Here is a 21,093-nt window from a genome sequence, read left to right as displayed (position 1 = left end):
TTAAATAAAAGAATTAAATAACATCTGTTATTTAAGAACTTACCGAAAAAATTGATCAGATCATATAAGAGTACTTGTTAAGTTTCTGTTCCAATTCAGATAAATAACAAAAATGTCTCTCTGTTCAGATGAAAATGCATTTATTTACAAATCAGTAAATTGAACTTGGTCACATCAGTATCATGTGATTTTAATGTTAATTAAAATACCATAAAATCTGTATTTTCATCAAAGAGTGACTACTGTGTTTCTTAATATCATCAATCGTCTACTAACTTTCAAGAAATATAATTATCTATAGTTAACGTTCAAGATAAATAAGTAACGTTGTTGTAATGGCTACGAGCTTCGTGCTTCGGCGAATGCTCATGCAACGCGAATTCTTGCACCGAACCACACTCAAAGCCTGGACAATATATGCAAATGTAACGATCCGGATTTTGCGAGATCTGCTGCATTGTGTTTACAGTTACGAGCATAACGTTATCCGTGCTCGTTGGCATTAGGTTGGGGCGCAATTGGTAAGACATGTCTGTCTTAGATATTATGTAATGCATAACATTATTGCCAACATTCAATTGTTGTTGCTGCTGTAATGGTTGATGTTGCTGGTGCTGCAACTGTTGCTGCTGCTGCAACCGTTGCTGCTGCTGCTGCAACCGTTGCCGCTGTTGTAATTGTAACTGTAATTGTAAATGTTGTTGTAACTGTTGTTGCAGATGTTGCGATTGTTGATGCAGTTGCTGTACCTGTTGCTGCTGTTGTTGCTGGTGCTGCGTCTGTTGCAGCTGTGGCTGCTGTAACTGCTGTTGTTTCTGCTGATGCACCAGTTGTTGCGGTTGCTGCTGCTGCTGCTGTTGTTGCTGCGTCTGTTGTAGTTGTGGCTGCTGTAACTGTTGTTGTTGGATTTGATGTTGTTTCTGTTGATGCACCAGTTGTGGATGTTGTAGTTGCTGCAAATGCTGTTGTTGCAAATATGGTGGTGGCGGTAGTTTGGACGTTTGATAAGTTTGTAAGAATGGTCTAACAGCTACGGTGCCAGTACTCTGCTGCTGTTGGGCAGATTGGATTGATTTGTTTAATGAATAGTTGACAAGAGGCAAGTTTTGATGATAGGCTGTCTTCTGCGAGATTTGCTGCGAAGTAGTATCAACATCGTTTAACAAAACACACGTTGACTTTTCTTGACATACCGCTTCTTTCAATTTTGATGTTTCTACGTTCGCGTTATATTTGTCTGAACGCAATGGCTTCACGCCGACCACTTGATATTGTCGAGAATTGATCGAGGATACTGTAGATGTATTCGGATGCGCGGTGACGGATGGAGTCATTGCGGAAGAAAGGGAATGATCCTGAGTTGATGTTGTGGGCATGGTTACTTGAGAGTTGAACGTCGATTTAGCTGACCAGACTTGTACATTACCGGACGAAGTTATTTGGTCATCTTTCTTGTTTTGGGGAGGTTGAATGTGTGTTAACATATGTGTCTTGAATTTCTGCCGAGACTCAAATGACATGCCACACGTTTGACATAACAATTTCTCCGGTGGATTATTTGTTAGCTCTGCCAAGGACTTCACGCGTAAGAAAGCCTTAGGCACAGAACTCATGGCGTTTTTCGGTAACAATTCTTTGAGGTCTTCGCTCGAAGAATTCGCCACTGACGACACCGAGCGATCTACACTATTTTCGAGAGTATTGTTATCCTTCGAAACGCTCAAATTTGTCTTCAGCTGCGTGTTCTCGGATTCTATCGGAGTTATGACACTAATTCGGGAATTTAAACTTTCTCTTACGTAGCTCGAAGTCTTCGAAGGTGCTGCGATCGGAGTCATATTGTTGGAACATCGCATTTGCCCAGTAATGGCAGAATCAGACGTCGTCGATTTCGTGTTTCCTGGCGTAGTGGAAGACATACTATCAACATTTTTTTTTATTACACTCGATACTGAACTTTCTTCACTTTCCGACAACACTATCGTTAGGTCCTCATCCGTGTCATCATCAAGATTTTCCGAATTACCATTGCTATTTGGTTCTGATTGCGTGACTGCAACGAGGGAATTGGACGAGGGAATTTGTACCGGAACCTGCGGGACATTTCTGATTGCTTGTGCTTCTTTATTGGAACATACTGATGACTGCGTAGATCGGTTCTCACTCATGAGATTTTTCAGCAGTAAGCGAGTCGATTTTTGTGATTCGCATGATTTATCATTCACAGTCTTATCAACGAAATTTTTCTTATTGTCAAAATAACTCAAATTCATATAAGGTAATTCGTTTATGGTAGTGTCTCTTTGCGAATTTATGTTGGAGTTCCCATCACTGATGTCGCGATAGATTACCTCGCATGTGATCGGCATCTGTTTCTTCCCGTTGTTTTTGTGCATGAGCGCGTGCTTCTGGAACAATTCAACACTATGGAAACAATTACGACAGAGAGAGCATATATATTCCGCCCGCAGCTCACTGTGAGTCCGCCAATGTTCTCTGAAGGTTTGCAAACACTGCCACATGGTTGTGCATACCTTGCAGATATATACTTTCGTCACGGCGGTAACAGCTACGCAAGTATAATGCAAGTGTACCTCCCGCTTCTGCGTATGTTCCAACGAATGCAGCTCAAAAGACATCCTGCTGTAAAACGTCTTATTACAGAATCCGCATATTAGCAAAATTGGTATTTTGCTGGGGGTGGTCGAGGTCGTGCTCTTGCCATCCAAAGATCCGATGCGAGACTCGACGTTGTGGCTTTCGCAAATCACCTTGTGTGATTTCAGATCTTGTTCATAGATAAAAGGCATTCTACAATGGTGGCACACATAATCGGCTATTTGCATATAAAACTGCTCTATCGGTATGTCTGTCGCCGGTAACTTGATAAGTTTTGAGCTGATGTATGAAGGCCTTGGAAACGAGAGACGGCTAGCCAGGAATAACGAGTTTTTCTCATGATTATGGAAATGGCTCTCGAAGAGCGGTCCGAAACTGTAGAAGATAACTTTGCATGTGCTACAAGAAAATGTCACTGTGCCTCTGCGATTAAGCCGAGAATGCATCGTTAGATGTTGCAACAAATCTTGGAGAGAGTTCAATATTTGTTGACAGCTAACACAGAGTAATTTGGACTTTCTACCTTGTAGTCGATTTTTGTTACAGAGCATACCATCCACAGAACTCGTACAATGCACTTCGAAGCATTCCAAACCTCGAAATATTGTCTGGCAAGTAGTACACAACAAAACTATTTCAATGTAAATGTTCGATCCCATCGCCTCAATTGTTTCATTTTTGGGTTTATGGCACTCACAAATAGTGAGGGATTCCTCCGATTGAAGTTCTGAAGATGGTCCAGCATCACATATGCTTTCTTTCTCCGCACACTGTGTTTTGCCAACTTCCTGTTCGACGTTATTCGTTGCAGGTGTCGACTGTTCTTTTACATGTTGTTCTATAGTATATTCTGCCACTGATAAGTTCGAAATTTTGTTTTTTTCTTTGGTTGCATCTTGTTGTGATACTTCTGAACTCACAAGATTCTCTGCATTCGATTCGTTTATATTTTCCGGTTGACTCTTCTCTGACTCATTGATATAATTTCTAGCTACTTCGACCTCTTTCACGGCTGCTTCTATCGAATTTTTCGCCATATCATTGGAGATTTGATCGTTAGTCTTGTTAGACTCTTGTGTAGAAATAATATAATTTTCGATCGCTGTTTGCATATTCTGGAAATCGTTATGCATATGCTTTGCCATATCCTCAAAAAGTTGTTGATTGGTATCAAAGGACTTTGAACAAATCTTACATGTTATTTTTTGTTTTACTCTAATGTTCGTTGAATTACTACATTCGATATTATTGGAGTCTGGAATTTTCGCTCCACTTGATGAATTTCGACCAGATTTTGACTTCATAGCTGACTTATTTTTCATTTTATTTTTTGACATTTTGGATTGTTCACGGTGTATTTTGATGGCTTTCAATGATGACAAGGAGGAAGAAGAGGATGAACTTTCCACATCGGAATTAACAACGGATTTATCTAATTGATGCGAGTCACTTTCTTCATTAACTGACAAATATTTCGATGTTGATGGTTTCGAGTTTTCCAATTTTTTCTCCTTGTTCATAATTTTTAAAAGCGAGGCTTTTATACATTTTGATGCATAAGAAAATTTAGAATTCACATTCATATGTGTTGCATTAAAATTGTTAGCCAAATGTTTCATCCACAAATTGTAGTTCTTGAATGACGAGCCACACGCAATGCACTTATGTGATTCCTCTTTTTTATGTTGTATTGTTTGAAATAATTGTTCAACGCTGCAGTTTTTCGAGGTCTTCGACTTTTCAGACTTATCATTAGTTGACAATTCAAGATTGGTTACTTCCTTATGCAATTTCGGTGACATTTCTGATATCTTCTTGTTCGAATTTAAGAAAGAGTCCAATATAATAACATTATCTGTCACTTTTGCGTTTTTACACGGGCTTTTAGAAATAGTGTCGTTCTTAGATTGAGTTAAGTCATTTTTAGAGATGATTTTATCAACATTCGCGTCACTTGGAAGATTTTTACTGCTGATAGATGACTTGGATTTAGATGTATCATTACACTCTGTCGGTTTTGTTGAGTCTTTTGTCTGTTCGTTCGGCGAAGTGAGTTTTGAAGGAAATCCGACCGGTGTTGTATGTTTCATGGAAGATGTAGATGTGGAAGCTAAAGTGACAACACTTTCGCATGCTGCATTCACCGATTTTTTCAGCGAACTTTGCGGAATGGAAAATGTTTCTGTTGTCGATTTCGATGTAGAAGCGATTTGTGATTTTTCCGGCCTTATCAACGAACGAAATGCGTTTCGCCATATTTCTAAACGCTTCCGTGGCGAAGTATTATTCTTTTTTTCGGATGCTTTTGACGATAAAGTTTTACAACGATTTTGAATGGGCTTTCGATGAATCTGGAATGGAGCATTTCCGCTATTTTCTGTGATTTGAACGTCTGCAATAAAAATTAAAATAAAATCATATTAAATAATAATTATTATTCGAAGTTTTAGATCAACGAGAATAAATCAATTAGAAGAATTAATTATATTTTTAGTTAAAGCGGGGATTTTAATCTTTAAGACTAATATGCAAATTGAGACAATATTTCAGCTTCAATTTGAGATTACATTTTAAATCCAATATATTGAAGGAGTAATCACTTAATGTAATCATAGGAAATGCAAATTAATAAATAATACAATTATAATATAAGCAATATTTTTATTTTTAGACCGTATATGTGAAAAACACAATCAATACTAGAAATTTAAATGCCTATTACGGTCGCCACAGCGCCTCGTGATCTAATGGCTTAGGACGCTCGTACAGAATACAAGAGATCCAGATTCAAGTCCCGGCCGAGGTAATATTTTTCGCAATAAATTTATTAACAGTTTTAACATATTATCATCTTTATAATATATGATGTTTGATGGTAGCATCAAATTATTAAATTGCTTATCAATTTAATTCGCAATTACTAGAGTAGTTTTAATTGCGTTTATTTAGTCCGGAAAAACAATTCGGCGCGCAGTTGGAAAAAGACTACAATATGGTATATATGCAAATATATATATAGTATATATTAGTAATTCAAGATTGAATTATTTAAAGCAACGAAGATTCAGCTTCGACCGTAATAGGCGTTTAAATTTCTAGTATTGATTGTGTTTCTCACATATATACGATCTAAAATAAAAATATTGTTAAGATTATTTTAATTAACCTTATTAAATTTTCCTTTACCTTTTATTGAATTTTCTTCGACGAAGCATGGTTTAAGGCTTTCATTCACACTTTGTTCCCTGGATAAACTAGAGCTTATACTATGATCTTCCATGCAAATGGTATTTGCGCCTATTATGCTTTGTAAGCGCATGTGTTTATACGTCGTTAATTCATGAGGTTTACTTTTGGAAATGGAATTTATCACAAAGTTTAGGTATTTCTTTGTTAAACGTTCGACCTCGGTCGCTGAATATCTACCATCTTTAAAAGAACACTGTAAAGCATCCAGTTTTATTAGCAGAACTCTAGGCTTCTTGAACAGCTTGTATTTCTTCCGTAGCTTATTCAACTTTGACTTTGCTGCATATCTTCGTTTATCAGTGTAATTATTGGTCGACGGAGAATCCTTAGGAATATTTTGTGTTTCCAAAAACCGATTTGCTGTTGGCAAAATTAATTTGTCTTGAGAGTTTGAAGCTACTAAATTTTGTGACAACTTTCGCCGCTTCAACTGTTCTTCTACTGATTCAGATGCAATATCTGAAGGCTTTGTTTTGCTTTTTCGCCACTTAATAACATCTTCATCTTCCATTTTTTCTAATTTTGTTAAAATAACCTTTGTTTGAGAGCCAAACTGTATACATGTTTTCTTTGTATCAATCTTTTCAAGAGATAAATGAAATTCACTCCGATTATTGTCCTCAATTGCTGTCGTATCATTTACAGTTTCATTTTCACTATCAGATTCTTCCATGAATACTATTCTTCGACGTTTTTTGCTTGGTACATGCTGCTTTTCTGTTTCGCTGTTAGACGAATATTCATCGTTATATGCACTTTTTCTTTTAAATTTCCATTCATTTAGCCTCTTTATTTTTTTAGCCATAAGCTTCAATCTTAAACGAATCAGTGTGTTCATTACCCTTGTGTCTTTATGAGATAAATAGCCAGTAAGATTGGATTGGTTACTATGCAAACTCGATTCTGTGCTACTTGATGATGAAGAAGCACAATAGTCCATTGCGCTTGCACTACAAGGTATGATGTTTTTTTGATAAAATTTATATGGTAAAGTACGTGCACATGCATAAGTTGCATTGACACATAAATCTTCTTTCTCCGTCTCACACGTTGATAAATTTAAATTTTCAGTCTTGTTTTGTGCAACGTTACTTACTCTTTGCTCATTCTGCTGAGCATTTTCATACAATTCTTCTTGATACGATTGGTTATGCAAGTGTGTATTTATTTGTTCATTTCCTCTGTCTTCTGACGATATAGCTTCTGTAACAGGTTTCGTATTTTGAAATGCTTGCTGAGAACTCGAAGACTCAGAAGGAACTTTTTTTTTCTTTTTTTTAGAAAACCTCCCATTTAACAAACCATGCCTCCATCTATTTCTTCTCTTAGATTTGGCTGCTTTTTTTGCTCTTCTTTTTTTTGCACTTTGTAAACGTGTAAGTTTTACTGCAATATCTTTAGTTAAGGTACTATTGAAATCTTTCTCTTGTACTGGATCCTGCGTTAAATCTCTTGTTCTCATCACTTTCGAACTCGTAGAAGTACTACAACTTGGTCTTACATCACACGGTTCTTCATCGGAGATATTCATCTGCAATTTATTTAATGTAGATTATGAAGCTCATTAAAATATACAGAATAACTTGCATGAAGTGTGTTATTAAATTTTATTTAAAATTATTGAATATAGCAATTTTTACCAAAAATAGATTTTATTTTTTATACACATAGACAAAATATTGTTTTCTAGAATACATTAAAAGAGGCAAAGAAAGATTTTCTATATACTCAAATGGAGTTTCAATTGAATAGTCTATTTTTTATATAACTTTATACACTATTCTCCAATGAATCTTATGTAATTTAATAGTATTTACTCGAAACCTTTTTTGTATTTATATAGAATTATTTTTACACAGAATTTAATATAAACTTACATTGATTAATCTATTCTAATTATTATACTTATTACAAATATTTATTTCAATTACATTTTATCAGTAATTTGGTATAAGTTGACAACCTGGATTAATTTGCAGCCTTTTAATGAAATATTTAACAATATATTTATTAATTAGGCCTGATTTCACAATATATGATTAAAGATAACCAAGAAATTCATAAATGAATTTCATTGATGAATCTGTTGGTAATTTTTAATCTTTAGGTAACTATATATTGTGAAAATGGGTCTTAGACTGGAAAGTACAACTAAACTATTTGCATAAAAACGAATAACACTATATTTTTAATAAGAATCTTACATTTTTATGTAAAAGGAATTATTCAATACTGTTCTCTCTTCTATAATAGTTGCTTCCCATTTACACACAAGTCAAACTGAGTCAGAAATGATCTAAGTATTTTATACTCAGATTAATGAGGTCACTACTTGCTTTTTATGGTGAAAAGTTATCATATAACAACAGAAGTAACATAACCTGATTTATAAAGAGTCAGTAAGAATGATTTTGTCTCAAGCTTGTACAGATTGTAGATAAAAACTCAGTTGAATCTCACTTCTCAGATGCAAAAGGAATGTCCATTCAACTGAGTTATGATGTCATAAGTGAGAATTATCTGAGAATCAGTGTAAATGGGAAGCAATTAATATAAACTTTTTATTACAACTTTATTTAACATATAAAAGATGTTGGCAAATTGTATATTAAACTGAAAGAGATGCATTCAAAACGCTGTGTTTAAAAAGTGAAAAAATCCAGACTATGTTGCAATATAAGGTCTACTTTCTATAGCTAAACTAATGTAATAGTTATGGAACACAAAGTAAAATATTTGGTATATGACAAAAGAGAAAGTTTTAATGCAGGAATAAAAAGCAGACTTATACTTCCAGTACTGAAAGTGTATATTGGCTCCTGTTCGTTATTTCCAAGGACCAAACATCATATTGTTATACATTTTAGTTTTATAATTTAATCACTGTCAATTGACGAAAATTAATTTGAAACTAACTCGCTAAGGAATCCATTTGCCGACGACGAATCATGCACTACTGTATTATCTCGTATATTGACATTGATTCACACCAGACTCGAATAGCTCTCTGAATTTTTATTCTCAAAAGGCAGTAGAATGTAGTAGAAAAGCACACTGCGCAGATCGAAAGTGAAATAATAAAGTTAAGAAAAACAACTGCTATCTTCACTCACTTGTTCAAACTGCTTGACGTATGTACGTCGTAATTAGTTGAGGTTAGTTCAGATAACTGCACCCAACCGTGGCGTGTTCTCCTGTTTCACGTTCCGTCTACGACATAAACATATACAACGCGATAAGCTCTAGGATTTCCGAAATTTCTTTATCATTTGCGACAAATTGTACTCCCGGTCTCTTAAGTCCATATCGGAATAGATGTCAAGCGTAGCACGACTTTTGGATGAGTTACCAACTATGTTTAGCGCGGGTAAAGAGCTAAGGTTGGGTTAGAATAACGACTCGACAGGAAGAGATAAGACGCATTATCAAAAAGTGTGGATACATTGGCCTCGAATTTCAATCGCGTCGATACAGTCGTACATCGTCGCTCAATTGCGATTTTAATTTGAATTATCTACCTCGTTCCTCGTTTTCGATGTGCCTTCCGCACATTAGTCACTTTATGCCAATAACTAATCGTGAAACGAATTCTTATAATGTATGTCGTTGAAAAGCCGTGATTTTTACAGTTGTACCACTTTCATCGGCAGAAATGAAAGATAAAAGATTAATAGATCCCTTTTTTTGTGCGGCCAGTACTGGTCAGTGCGAAAGTATACGAACTGAACTTACTAAACTGACTCATTAATCACGTGATCAACTTCGATACTTTTCGAGAATATTTGAAACACTTCTTACGATCTATTGTATATAATATATAAAAAAAAAATATATATATATATCTATATCCTAGTCAGAAATGATAACGGAATCGATATCGATTCGATTTTCAAAAGGCCTGTTCTTTTTGACTAAACTCTTGTACGAGTTCATCTTTCTTCCTTTTCTGTCCAGGAGGAAAGAAGAGGAGAAAAGATAAACTGGTGCAAAAGTTCAGCCAAAAAGAACAGGCCTAAAGATGCAGTGCATTGCAGTTAGTGCGGACGCTTCGCACAAGGTACATTTCGAAAGGCACTATTAGCACTAATTGTATTCTTTTACGCCTAATAGACGATAAAGGTCTTTTTATATTGGGTACTTTCCACTTGATGACACAAGTCGGCACAAGTCTACCCAAGTGTCGTTTTATCCTTGTTGACATTCAGAGAGTGACGAAGATAGAACACTCGTGTCGACTTGTATCATCAAATGGAAAGCACGCATTAATGATCCGCCTCCCGAAATTGTAAACGATGCCGATACGATCAGATCACATCCAAAGTACACACAAAAATAGATGATACAATACCCACGAAAATGGTAAAGTCCGCCTCGACACCGGGCGCCTGCCGGTCTGCATCTGCCGGTCTACGCTGTCAGCTGTCTACGTCACGCGTCGTCACGCGGCATGAACGTGCGTCAGAACCAAAGACATGTGGTCTGTTTTCTGTTCCTGCACTAGACTGTTCTAGAACTCTCTTTCTCGCTAAACAAATATCAAACGTATATCTATCTCACTTTAAGTTCCGAAAGTGTACACTAGTTCACAGAAAACAGACCTATAGAGAATATGGACTGCGCGATTCGTATCTAAGTAGTGTATCAAATGTGGTCGACGATAATGAGAGAGAGGGACCGTGGGAGACGGCCAATCTCTCTCTCATTCTCTCTCCCATTGTACCATTGAATGGAAAGAGATATAAAATGGCCGTATGTATGGTCCCTCTCTCTCTCTCTCATCCCTGTCGACCATTTTCACACACGGATCGCGCAGTTCATTCTCTGTCTTTGGTCAGGACGAACGGATGGAATTCGTCCAAAACCGCGGGACAGTTGTATGTTTTAAGTTTATCAAGGCATGGTCTAACAATAAGCCGGCAATACTTTTCAAAATATACAAGCACTCGATGCGAGACGCATCCGGAACGAACGATTGGTTCTTCAAAACTCACAATGAAGGTAGAATGATGTTAATAGTAGTTGCTTTCCATTTACACACAAGTGAAACTGAGTCTGAAGTGAACTGAGTATTTTATACTCAGATTAATGACGTCACTACTTGCTTACTTTGGTAAAAAGTTATCACATGTCAATACAGGTTCATAACCTCACTTTGAAGTGAGTTTACGAGATTCATTAACGGTTTCGATCTTGTGCAGATTATGGGTGAAAACTCAGTTGAATCTCACTTGTCAGAATGCAAAAGGAACGCGCTTTCAACTGAGTTATGATGTCACAAGTGAGAATTATCTGAGAATCGGTGTAAATGGAAAGCAGCTTATGTCTGACAACGTCTCCTATGCAAACCTTATACATATGTATATGTTTATTCAATAGGATTTAAGAAGTGCTCTACATTGCGTTTCTAAATATACAAGATGTTCGATAAGTTTTGATGAAAAGCGTTCGAGTACAGGTAGAGTGAACTAAACTGAACAAGGAAATCCATGTAAGTGTTCTCTTGAATATGTTTTCTATATAAAAATAAAGGATATACGTATTTTTTTTTATAAGAGTCCAATCGCTCTAGAGAGTACAGCTCTTTTAGAGAGTGCTCTTTGAAGAAAACCAATTTTTTTTTATTTTTGCAAATTTTATAGAATCTTATTTTATAGAAATTAGAAAATGAAAAATCTTTAAAATATTAAAATATTTTAAATAAATGAGTTATGGCAAAAAGTGTAAAAACTTTCTTGACACTTCTGAAAAGTGTTCCAGTTTGTACAAAGTCAGAAATTCTGAAAAATTCTGAAGAAAATTTTTATTAAGAATGTATCTTTTATATTTATTAATATTTATGTTAATATATATAATATATTAAATATCGCACCACTGACGTTACCTAAAAAAAAAATCAATTATTATTTTAAAATAATTAGCTAACTATTATGTAAATTTTGTATTAAACTGTTAATTATTTATACTATATACTGCATGTTATATAGGGTCTTTTTTTGTGGCTAAATTAGTGTACATTTTTGGAACTTAAAGTGAGATAAGTATATGTTTAATATTTGGCGAAAAAGAGAGATTTCTAGTCCAGTTTAATGCAGGAATAACCGACCCACAAATTATTGTGAAATGCAGTTATTGCACATGATCGCATGATCGAGATTTTTCTGCGATAACAGAATCCTTAGGGCTGCTGCACACATTTTCAGTAACTTTAAGACATACCGTAAGAATTAGCCAATCACAATTAAGAACCAAAAACTTGTAGCTCTGATTTGCCAACTCTTAGGGCCATTCCACACAAACTTGCATAATCATATGCATAAAGAAAATTATCCAATTGCATTTCGCTTATAAAGACGCACATAAAATGTAATTGGATGATTTTTTTATGCGTACGTTTATGCGGCAATGCAAATTTGTGTGGATTATTGTTGTGAAAAGTGTGTGCAAACCCTCTCATGTCCAATGTCAGAAATCGATACGAGATCTCGAATGGAAAGAAAGTTTACCAATCACAAATCGATTGATCGAATTGTTGAAGTGCGATTGGTCAATTCGTTCGAGATCTGGGATCGATTTCTAGCATCGTGAATACAAGGCTTAAGAATTTTGTTTTTTGTGTGCTTTTCAAAAATATTTTCAAAAATCAGTTTAGCATCTATGCTATTCGTTAACATAAAAAAATTATTCCAATTGTTTATGTATATTATTTTATACTACGTTAAATATAAATATAAATTTCTTCGTAATTAGCCCGAAACATATATGAAAAATCAATCAAAAACTGTCTGAGCGATGTTTAAACTGTTATACAACGCATAGATGTTTTCTGATTGACACTTACCGGCGATTATACTGCCTCCAATATTTAACAATTTCCGATTGGTGAAAAATTTACTGAGCAACAGAATACGAATATTTCTTTTTTACTATATCATTAAAGAAATAGTATTGAATATTAATTAATTGATAACCTTTAGATATGGCTTGATGAAGCTGACGTTGTATGTATTTTATTTATATCAAGGCCAAAGTGTTGACTGAATAAATGTATGCACTTACTGTAGTTAATGTACACATTTACTATAATAAATCTTACATAAATGTATATACATTGAGTAATAAATGTATACTTAAGTTTACACTTTGACTGTGACATAAATACACTCAAGGAAAGGTTGAAGGATAAGACTTTCTCTCAAAAAAATATTGATGAAATTTGAGTCATTATGTGTATTTTTTACCTTTGTTCTAATGATATAAATGAAAAGTAATGATAATAAAATAAAAGAAATTAAATTTAAAGAATCTCAGTTGTTTAAAACTAGTCAAGATCAATTTAAAAGATTTCGATTCGAGTTGTGTAGTCATGTGTCATTCGATGACATGGTATTGAATATGTTGAATTAAAAAAAATGTTTTGTATTTAATAGGTCAAATTAAAAAAAATTTTTAGTCTTGAATACGGCGAATTATTAGAAAAAAATTTTTTTTAGAACTTTTAATGCAAAATAAGTAAAAAATTAATCCATGAAACACATTCATATATGTAATAATTAATATTACATAGAGAAAGTAATTTTTAATGAATATATTAATATAAAAAAAATCGTTCATCTTCTTTATAAACTTTTATGAAAATGACAGAGTAATTATTTAACAAAATAATTAACGTAAATGTTGATATTCTAATAAAAAGAGATGTACAGAGGATAAAATAAATTAATTGATCATTCTGCGAGAAAGGTGACTTCGAATCTTTTAAATAAAGCTACTCGCAACAGCGCGTAAAAAAAAGGACCCTTATATATTTATCTATATTTACATTTGCTTATAATGTACATTTTATAATGCTACGTACATCAGTCAACGGTCTTTTGATTTAAACGATTTACTTTTTATTCATCTATCGCCTTCTAGAAACGTTCATTGTTATACAGTATCTCTCGTGTCTTTGTATTTTGATAGAACTAAATAACGGGGCAGCATAAATGTTCTCAGACAAAGAGACAGGTCACTCCGGTCGATCGGTGTAAAATCCAAGCGAGTGTTCTATTATTCCAACAATCGCTAGTCATGAATGCTATCGTGCTCAACAACACATATGGACGATATTCACGTAAACGATGATCGGTGATAACGGCGATGATCGGCAGAATGCCGTCATTCACATCGCCGTGACGTCGGTAGCGGCAGTAAACGCTAAGTAATAATATCACAGTGTGGGTTTCTCATCCGCGGGCTCCTCTTTTATGGGATGGCTGCATTCCATTAGCGCAGGATTCGCCACGGCGATTATGTTGTCTCCGCGCGAGGCTATCACCTACACATAATTTATGTGTGAGCCATTAACAGCCGTACAATAAAATTCCGTGGCGACGTCTATCGCCGTTTTTTTTTCTGCTATTCTAAAGAAGCATGCATTATTCAGGAACTGCAAAAAAGGAAAGGACAGCGTAACAGATTAAAAAAAAAACTTGTGCGTCGTATTTAGCAGTTTTTGCAAACGATTCTTCTGACGTTCAAGTAAGGATGACGAAAGATGAAAGATGAAGATACAACGAAGACCTTGGATCTGTTCGTCGCTCACCTTTAGATTGAAGTCGCTTTCTTTGTCGGTGTTCTCAGCCTCCGCCTCGTTAGTGTCCTGAAAAATATGCATATTATATCGCTGTTCAATTCTGTGCTTTCAGTTCTGTGCCAGAATTTAAACGCACAGGTATATATAGATCTTAATATTACACACGTACGTGCATAGACGAAGATTCCTCGTTAGAAAAGGAAAATTGGCTATCCGAGTCACTAATTTCTTCCACGCTAGCGCTGAATATACCGTTATTATTCTTCTTCCTCCAGACTGGACTGAAACATTGCGAATATCTGAACATCAATGTGCTATTATTTACGTAATTATAAATAGAACAATGCAAATATATTTAAATTGAGATTATAAGAAAAGAAAGATACAACTCTCCAAATTCGAGAATATTGTAAGTTACATTCTAAACAGTAATTTTTAGTACATAAAAAAATAAATTTAAAATTCTAAAACAAGTAAAAAACGTGATATAGATGAATCAATTAGGATATATATTTTTCAAATTAAAATAAATTAAAGAAAATATTTAAATGAATATTTTCTCGATCATTTTAATTTATTATTTATACATATATTAATTTATTGTATAATAATATAGAACTTAATATATTTTAATTTGTTAACTAAAAAGAATAATGTCTACATATATTACTTGTTTATATTTCTTTTCTTGTTAATTTCCATTAAAATCTTTAATACTTTGGGATAAAAATATTGCACATCAAAACTAAGGATAATCACCTCGACGACCTGTGTCTTCTCGTGATAGAATTGTTAATATCCGTTCCAGAACAGCGTAGATCTAACTCCTCCTGGAACAGTGAACTGCTACAGACAGTAGAAGTAGCAAATTGGATGCATGAAAGAAAAGAGGAAAATAACAGAGGGGAGGTGTGGAAATGGGACATGTGTGAGAGAGGCACGATCAAATGCGAACAAATAAATACGACTTGGGATACCAGGCGCAGAGCATAGAGTCCAAGCAAGTCGTATCGAATGACTCAATCTTCGAAACGACTGATTTTTGCAATCAAATTTAACATATCATACAAAAAGAATTTCCCCGTTATTTTTCCATGAGGAATTCCATGTGTTCTAATTTCAAATATCTATTCAACATGCAAATTGAAGATTTAGTGAAAATTCATGCAATATAAGCAAAAGAAACCATGGCCAAAGTCAAAATTCAAAATAATTGCATTTATAGAATTATTAAGTAACTCTCAGAAATGAAAGAAGAAATAGCTGTAAACTCGCTAAAGTAATATGTAAACTCATTGTTAACTTCGTGATCACTGGGGATCCAGAGGATTCCAAAAAGGTGTGAGGCTTTATATTTCTAAGGTCTCTTTTTAAAACTTAAATTCATTTATCCGAAGTTCAAAATATACTTTTTGCGCCTAGAAGCCGGACACTGTTCCTTGAACGTCAGTATTTGCAATTTTTTTTAAATATGTTAAAATTGAAAACTTTAAAAAGCCTTTGCATTTCTCTCTCCATATTCTACAATGTTTAAAGTATGTTCAGTAATTTTTGTGATTTTAAAGAATAAAAATTGCAAATACGGCAATCGATTGAAATGTTGGGCTCATTTTGCCCCCTGTGTGACCAATATAAAATTCTTAGGAGATGTAATCACGAAGGGTTAAGCAAAGATTTTAAGATAATAATTTGCATGCTCATGCTTCTAAATAGAAGCGAATTTTCACAAATTAAATTTAGAAAACATAAATAGATAACAATAATTAAATAGAACATTTTTTGTGATTCAATTAAAAATAAAGATTAAAATTAAAAAATTTAATTTAAATCTCTTTTAATTTTACCAAGATATCAAAAGTTAAAACTTGAAGTGATTAGAAGATCGGAAATTATTTTAAGTTTTAAAACTGATATAATACTGATATAAGACATCAACACGAAGTTAAAATAACGTCAGCTTGTTTGCTGAGGCGTTAGTTGTGAAACGAATTTGTACATTAATTGCTATTAACTTTGACAAGATTAAGCGATAAACTTTGTTCTCATAATAATTTTTAATTATTATTTACATATAACGCGCGAACAAGTAATTTATATATTGAATATAATCGTCATTTAATGACACAAACCAAATTTATCGATTTGTTTATACACACATTGACTTTGGCTTTAGAGATAACATAAATATAGCTAAGTTTCTATAATATAAGATTACACAACAAAGCGTCTCAGTACACGCCATAGTTGCAAATTACGAAGGAAAGATTCAAACAGATTTCTACTGCAATCAACGAACAAGTCACCCGATCTTGAGTCAATCAAGTGGAAGAAGCGCAAGCCATGCACGTGCTTTTGCAACTATACTTGACCTTTTTCGCATCCATTCTGTTTCGCGCGTCTAAGTTAGTGCGGGTGGTTAATGCGTGGCGATCTCTACGCGACGAGCGTACGGTTAATGATTAGCGGCCATGCGAGTGCGGCAGGTCACAGTGCACAGGGAACGTGGATTTCTGTGGATGGGGTGATCTAACCTGCGTCGCGTCCTCACCCTCACCCTCACCCTCCAACTCGAGTTTTGGGCGTTTCGAGCGTTCGCCATCGGTCTCCTCCCCGTTCTCACGCGGCCTCGACATTGATAAGCTGTAATAACATCGAATGACTAAATAAATACATTTATATAGATAGAATCATATAATCAGTCAAACTGAAAATAGATTTCCCAAATCTGTCGAAAACTTTTAGCGGGATACCAATAAGAATGTAACAGAATAGCTAATAGTGTATGATGGTGAATTGATTACAGAATTGAGTAGAATCTGCCACTTCGTAGCTATTGAAATAATATACATACCACTTAAACGGTTAGATAAAAATAATTAAAACTTGATAAAGTCTGTTTCTGCTGACAATCTTCCAAATTAATAGCAGACTTTGCTAGCAGAATATTAGCTTGATACGAACACAATTGATATAAATTCACCACGATACTTATTCTACTCGCATAACATTGTGATTATTGAGTTATTCAAACCCATTCAAAAAGATATGATTGATTATGCTAATTCAATTAACATTAATAATATTTTAATCTACCAATAATCTCTAAGATAAATTTTGGATCACCTGAAATTAGGATCAGAATAGTTCTGAATTTTAAGTTCTCGAATTCGCAGATTCCATAAAAGTGGGTGTAAGCCTACGTTTACTTACTATTGGCTTTTGGAGTAATGGTAACCGGAATCGCGAACGACACGACGCGCTAAAGGGAACAATTCATCTCTCCTAGTGAGGAGGGCAGGCACGAATCTGCAGATTTGCGCCGCGGCCTCGTTCACCGACACTTCATGCAATGTCAAAGGCTTCTCCGGCTTTCTCTTGCAATCGAATCTGCCGTAAATCGCCGCGTACTTTCGGATTTCGTCCATTTTGCGCGGATCACTATCGGACATTGTCATTACCATCTGTAAAATGAAAATGCATTTTTTTTTTTTTTAATATTTCATTGTGCTCGCGCTAGAATTTGTGAATTAAATTAAAAGCTGGGTCATCGCCAAACGTAACAATCTCGTTAAGCGATCGTGTTTGAAACAGATGTTAAATTTTCCACGGATGTAGCATCTAGCGATTAAAAACGAGCGCGCCTGCCGGTCGAAATTAACAAATCACCTCCAGCTTCTTGCAGAGTTTTTTCTTCACGTTGTGAGGTTTGGGATCGAGGGGCCTTATGGTAGCGACGAGTCTCTCCGCGGCCTCGGCGAGCCGCTGCACCTGTGACTGCAGGAGGGGCGGCGGTGGCTGCGTCGGGCTCGCAGGGGCACCACCGCCGCCACCGCCACTTGGACTTGGCGTGGTTCCGCTGCCGCACGAAGACTCGCACGTTCCTACCTACATACGCAACAAAAGCAATGAAGCGCGTAAAAATGGCACGAAAGCGAACGCTCGTCAGAAAGCCCAGATGCTCTTATACAATTATTTACGTAATATATAATTCAATAAAAATGTCTAAGGTTCTACAGGCCTGGTTCTACAAATGTAAAAGTAATCTCGGTTTAACTCATTATTTATCTTTTTCTAGAATTTTTCTTAGAATTAAAAAAAAATAAATAGTAAGTCAAACCGAGATTAGAGTAAACTTTTACATTTATGGAACCGAGTCTAAAAAATGTTCAAACACTCATAATTTAGTTTCTTAAACATTTAGATATAATATTATTCATAAATTAAGGAAGGATATACACCCAGACAGATCAAGAAAGTTCCTTCTACAAATTTTTTCTTAACGAAAACTATTAACTCAAACAAGATCTTGACCAATTCACGAAAATATATTGGTGAGTGTTACAGTATCTACTGTAATAGTTGCTCACAAAGTGTATGCATAAAAGAGAAAACTATTACGATCCGTCTGTTTTATGTCGGTGTAAAACATAGTTTTACGCGAACATAAGTTGGAGAAGCAAAAATCGGAAACTTCAGCACAGTCGCTCGATAGTTTCTCGCACAATAATCAAGGAGACGATTTCCCTCCGATTTCATCGGCCTCGATCGAACGGTGAATCTTACCTGTAACACATTGGGGCTGTGAGTAGTCGTGTAAGGTAAGGACGTGTTCGGGCTCGGACTCTGGCGGAAGGTCGTGGAGGACGCCGATGCCGACACACTGGTGACCGGCACGACCGGGCTGGCGCTTCGGCAGGGCAAGGGTGTCAGCGGCATGTGGGGCGTTGTCGACACGTAGGACGTCGGTGTCAGGGAGGTCTGGGAGGTCGCGGCGAAGCCGGTTGGCAGGCTCTGCATTTGCGGCCGCGGGCTTGCGGCGGCAGCGACGACGGCAGCGGCGGCGGCAGCGGCGTTCGTCGGTACAACCGGCGTTTGAAACAATGCTACGAGATGCACAATTTCGATGCGTCACACGCAAGATTTCATTGTGTGTTTCAATGCAAAACACGTGAATGTTATGTAAAATTTACATGAGTGAAAAACCGCCATATTCGGTTAGTCAAGGTGGTTCTTCGTGCCTAATAATATTTCTTGAATTTATACAATTTCCAGTTAAATGCACGCCAATTATTTATCAGTCTTGAAATACAGTCCTAAACCGAAGCTGGAGTAATATCACAAATTAAATTGACAGCAATTTAATATTATTGCCGCAATTTAATTCAAGACTAATAAATAATTGGCATACAGTTAGCGCTTGAATTGGAAACCGTGTAATTTCACAAGAAATGTTATTAGGCACGAAGAACCTTTTTGATCAACATTTTTACTTATGTATGTTTAATCTCATCGGTCGATTTTCCGTTTATATTGTTTATGTAAAATTTCGGGGAACTACATAACCGAGCGATGAGGCTTAGGATCATACAGACAGACAGACAGAGAGAGAGAAAGAGAGAGAGAGAAAGTGTATTTAAAGCATGATACTTTACAGGGATTAGTGAGCCACTCCTGCAAAGCTTTCTGAAGCCTCCTGACGTGGAGTGGCTTGCTTGCCATGCCCACCAGTGCCATGATCTCCAGGAACTCCTCTTCGCCCGCGTCGCACAGCTGTTGCACGTCATCGCCTCCTGTAATGCGACGTCATGCGATTTATTAGCAAGTCACTCTTGCGAGAACTACGAGGTGTCATTCGCTAAGCGAATTCCCTTTAAACTGAATAAGTTCTAATTTCGAGTCGTTTTTCTCTTTATGGACAAATCAGAGTTCATTTACAATTTTTTAATTTTAAGCGATTTAAAATAAACTTGAAAACTAAATTTCAGTAAAACAAAAATTGATTATATATATAATCGTATTCTACAGTTCAAGTAAATTTCCACGAGTTGCAATAAAGAACGATTTTCCATTATTCTTAAAAAAAAAATCGGTTCGAAATTAGCCAAAACATCCACAAAGTTCATGAGAAAAAAATATGTCAAAAAATATTCTCGGGAATTTTTAAAATAGCAAAAAATGCATTGAGCTATCTTAATTTCTGAACAATCAATATCTACTATTAGATTGGTACAGCAGAAAAAATATGCAACCTGATAAAATAAATACTACAGCCAGAGAGTTAATCAATAAGAGAATAAATGCTTTTAATTGTCTGAAAATCAATTATTTTTTGTAATATATAATATTTTATAATAATAATTTAATATCTTTTTTCTCTACGATCTCCACAAAATATTATAGGGATCTAGGTTTCGAACTGTGCATTTATAGGGATTAGAATCTGCGAATACTGCGTATAAAGATATCTTTATAGATTGGAATATTTTCTCGGGATCTAAAAGTACATATTGTACCTGTATCAGACAATCAGATTAGAAACTGAGATTGAGATTGGATTGAAATTTAACCAATCAAAAGAAAGAAAACAAATATCAAGTTGAATAAATCAATTTGTTTTGATTGTCAAATTCCAATCCAATCTCAATCTCAATCTCTAGTCTGAAACTAATATTAGGTACATATTATCATACAACAATTTTTTCAAGTTTGTTGATTGACTATAAAGATTTGAGAACCTTTCCTATAGGCAATTAGCATACTTTAAAATCTGTTCATACGACAAATATAATATTAGCCTGATACGAGTATTAAGATATTTCTTGGATCGAAATAATTCCCTGGAATCTAAATACATTAGAATGTCTTTCAAT

The 21,093-nt window shown here is 35.2% G+C and overlaps 2 protein-coding genes across 6 annotated transcripts in view; both read right to left on the bottom strand.

Moving 5' to 3' along the window:
* Positions 1-247: 247 nt before the first annotated feature.
* On the bottom strand, positions 248-20,918 carry LOC108766343 (uncharacterized). 5 transcript variants are annotated; one of them, XM_018515582.1, is made up of 4 exons: positions 10,217-10,288; positions 8,982-9,078; positions 5,806-7,399; positions 248-5,011 (listed from the first exon to the last, which is right to left on the bottom strand). In XM_018515582.1, exons 3-4 carry the CDS (start codon positions 7,397-7,399, stop codon positions 309-311), a joined length of 6,297 nt encoding a protein of 2,098 aa, XP_018371084.1. In that variant the 5' UTR covers positions 8,982-9,078; positions 10,217-10,288; the 3' UTR covers positions 248-308. The 5 variants fall into 5 exon arrangements, with proteins under 5 accessions (XP_018371084.1, XP_018371083.1, XP_018371086.1 ...); XM_018515581.1 differs by lacking the exon at positions 10,217-10,288 and adding an exon at positions 9,387-9,549; XM_018515584.1 differs by lacking the exon at positions 10,217-10,288 and having other exon boundaries at positions 248-632; positions 672-5,011; positions 8,982-9,218.
* nab (NGFI-A-binding protein homolog) overlaps positions 13,667-21,093 on the bottom strand; it is a 32,152-nt gene continuing 24,725 nt past the window's right edge. The window contains exons 3-11 of the mRNA XM_018515586.1: positions 19,876-20,013; positions 19,007-19,326; positions 18,110-18,328; positions 17,654-17,904; positions 16,975-17,083; positions 15,203-15,273; positions 14,613-14,742; positions 14,453-14,509; positions 13,667-14,185 (exon numbers count right to left, since the gene is read on the bottom strand). Of these exons, the coding sequence (XP_018371088.1) occupies positions 14,078-14,185; positions 14,453-14,509; positions 14,613-14,742; positions 15,203-15,273; positions 16,975-17,083; positions 17,654-17,904; positions 18,110-18,328; positions 19,007-19,326; positions 19,876-20,013 (1,403 nt within the window). The 3' untranslated portion in view covers positions 13,667-14,077. The remainder of the gene's footprint in view (positions 14,186-14,452; positions 14,510-14,612; positions 14,743-15,202; positions 15,274-16,974; positions 17,084-17,653; positions 17,905-18,109; positions 18,329-19,006; positions 19,327-19,875; positions 20,014-21,093) is intronic.

This window comes from Trachymyrmex cornetzi, unplaced genomic scaffold, assembly GCF_001594075.2.
Source record: "Trachymyrmex cornetzi isolate Tcor2-1 unplaced genomic scaffold, Tcor1.1 scaffold579, whole genome shotgun sequence".
Taxonomy (NCBI): Eukaryota; Metazoa; Arthropoda; class Insecta; order Hymenoptera; family Formicidae; genus Trachymyrmex; species Trachymyrmex cornetzi.
The sequence above is the reverse complement of the archived record's forward strand: the minus strand, read 5'-3'. Positions and strand labels throughout refer to the sequence as shown.

Bases quoted from the DNA above. Each gene is read 5' to 3' on its own strand.
- LOC108766343 (XM_018515582.1), bottom strand. From the start codon at position 7,399: ATGAATATCTCCGATGAAGAACCGTGTGATGTAAGACCAAGTTGTAGT. The intron at 5,012-5,805 runs GTAAAGGAAAAT...TTTTTATTGCAG, and splicing joins CGAAGAAAATTCAATAAAAG to ACGTTCAAATCACAGAAAAT.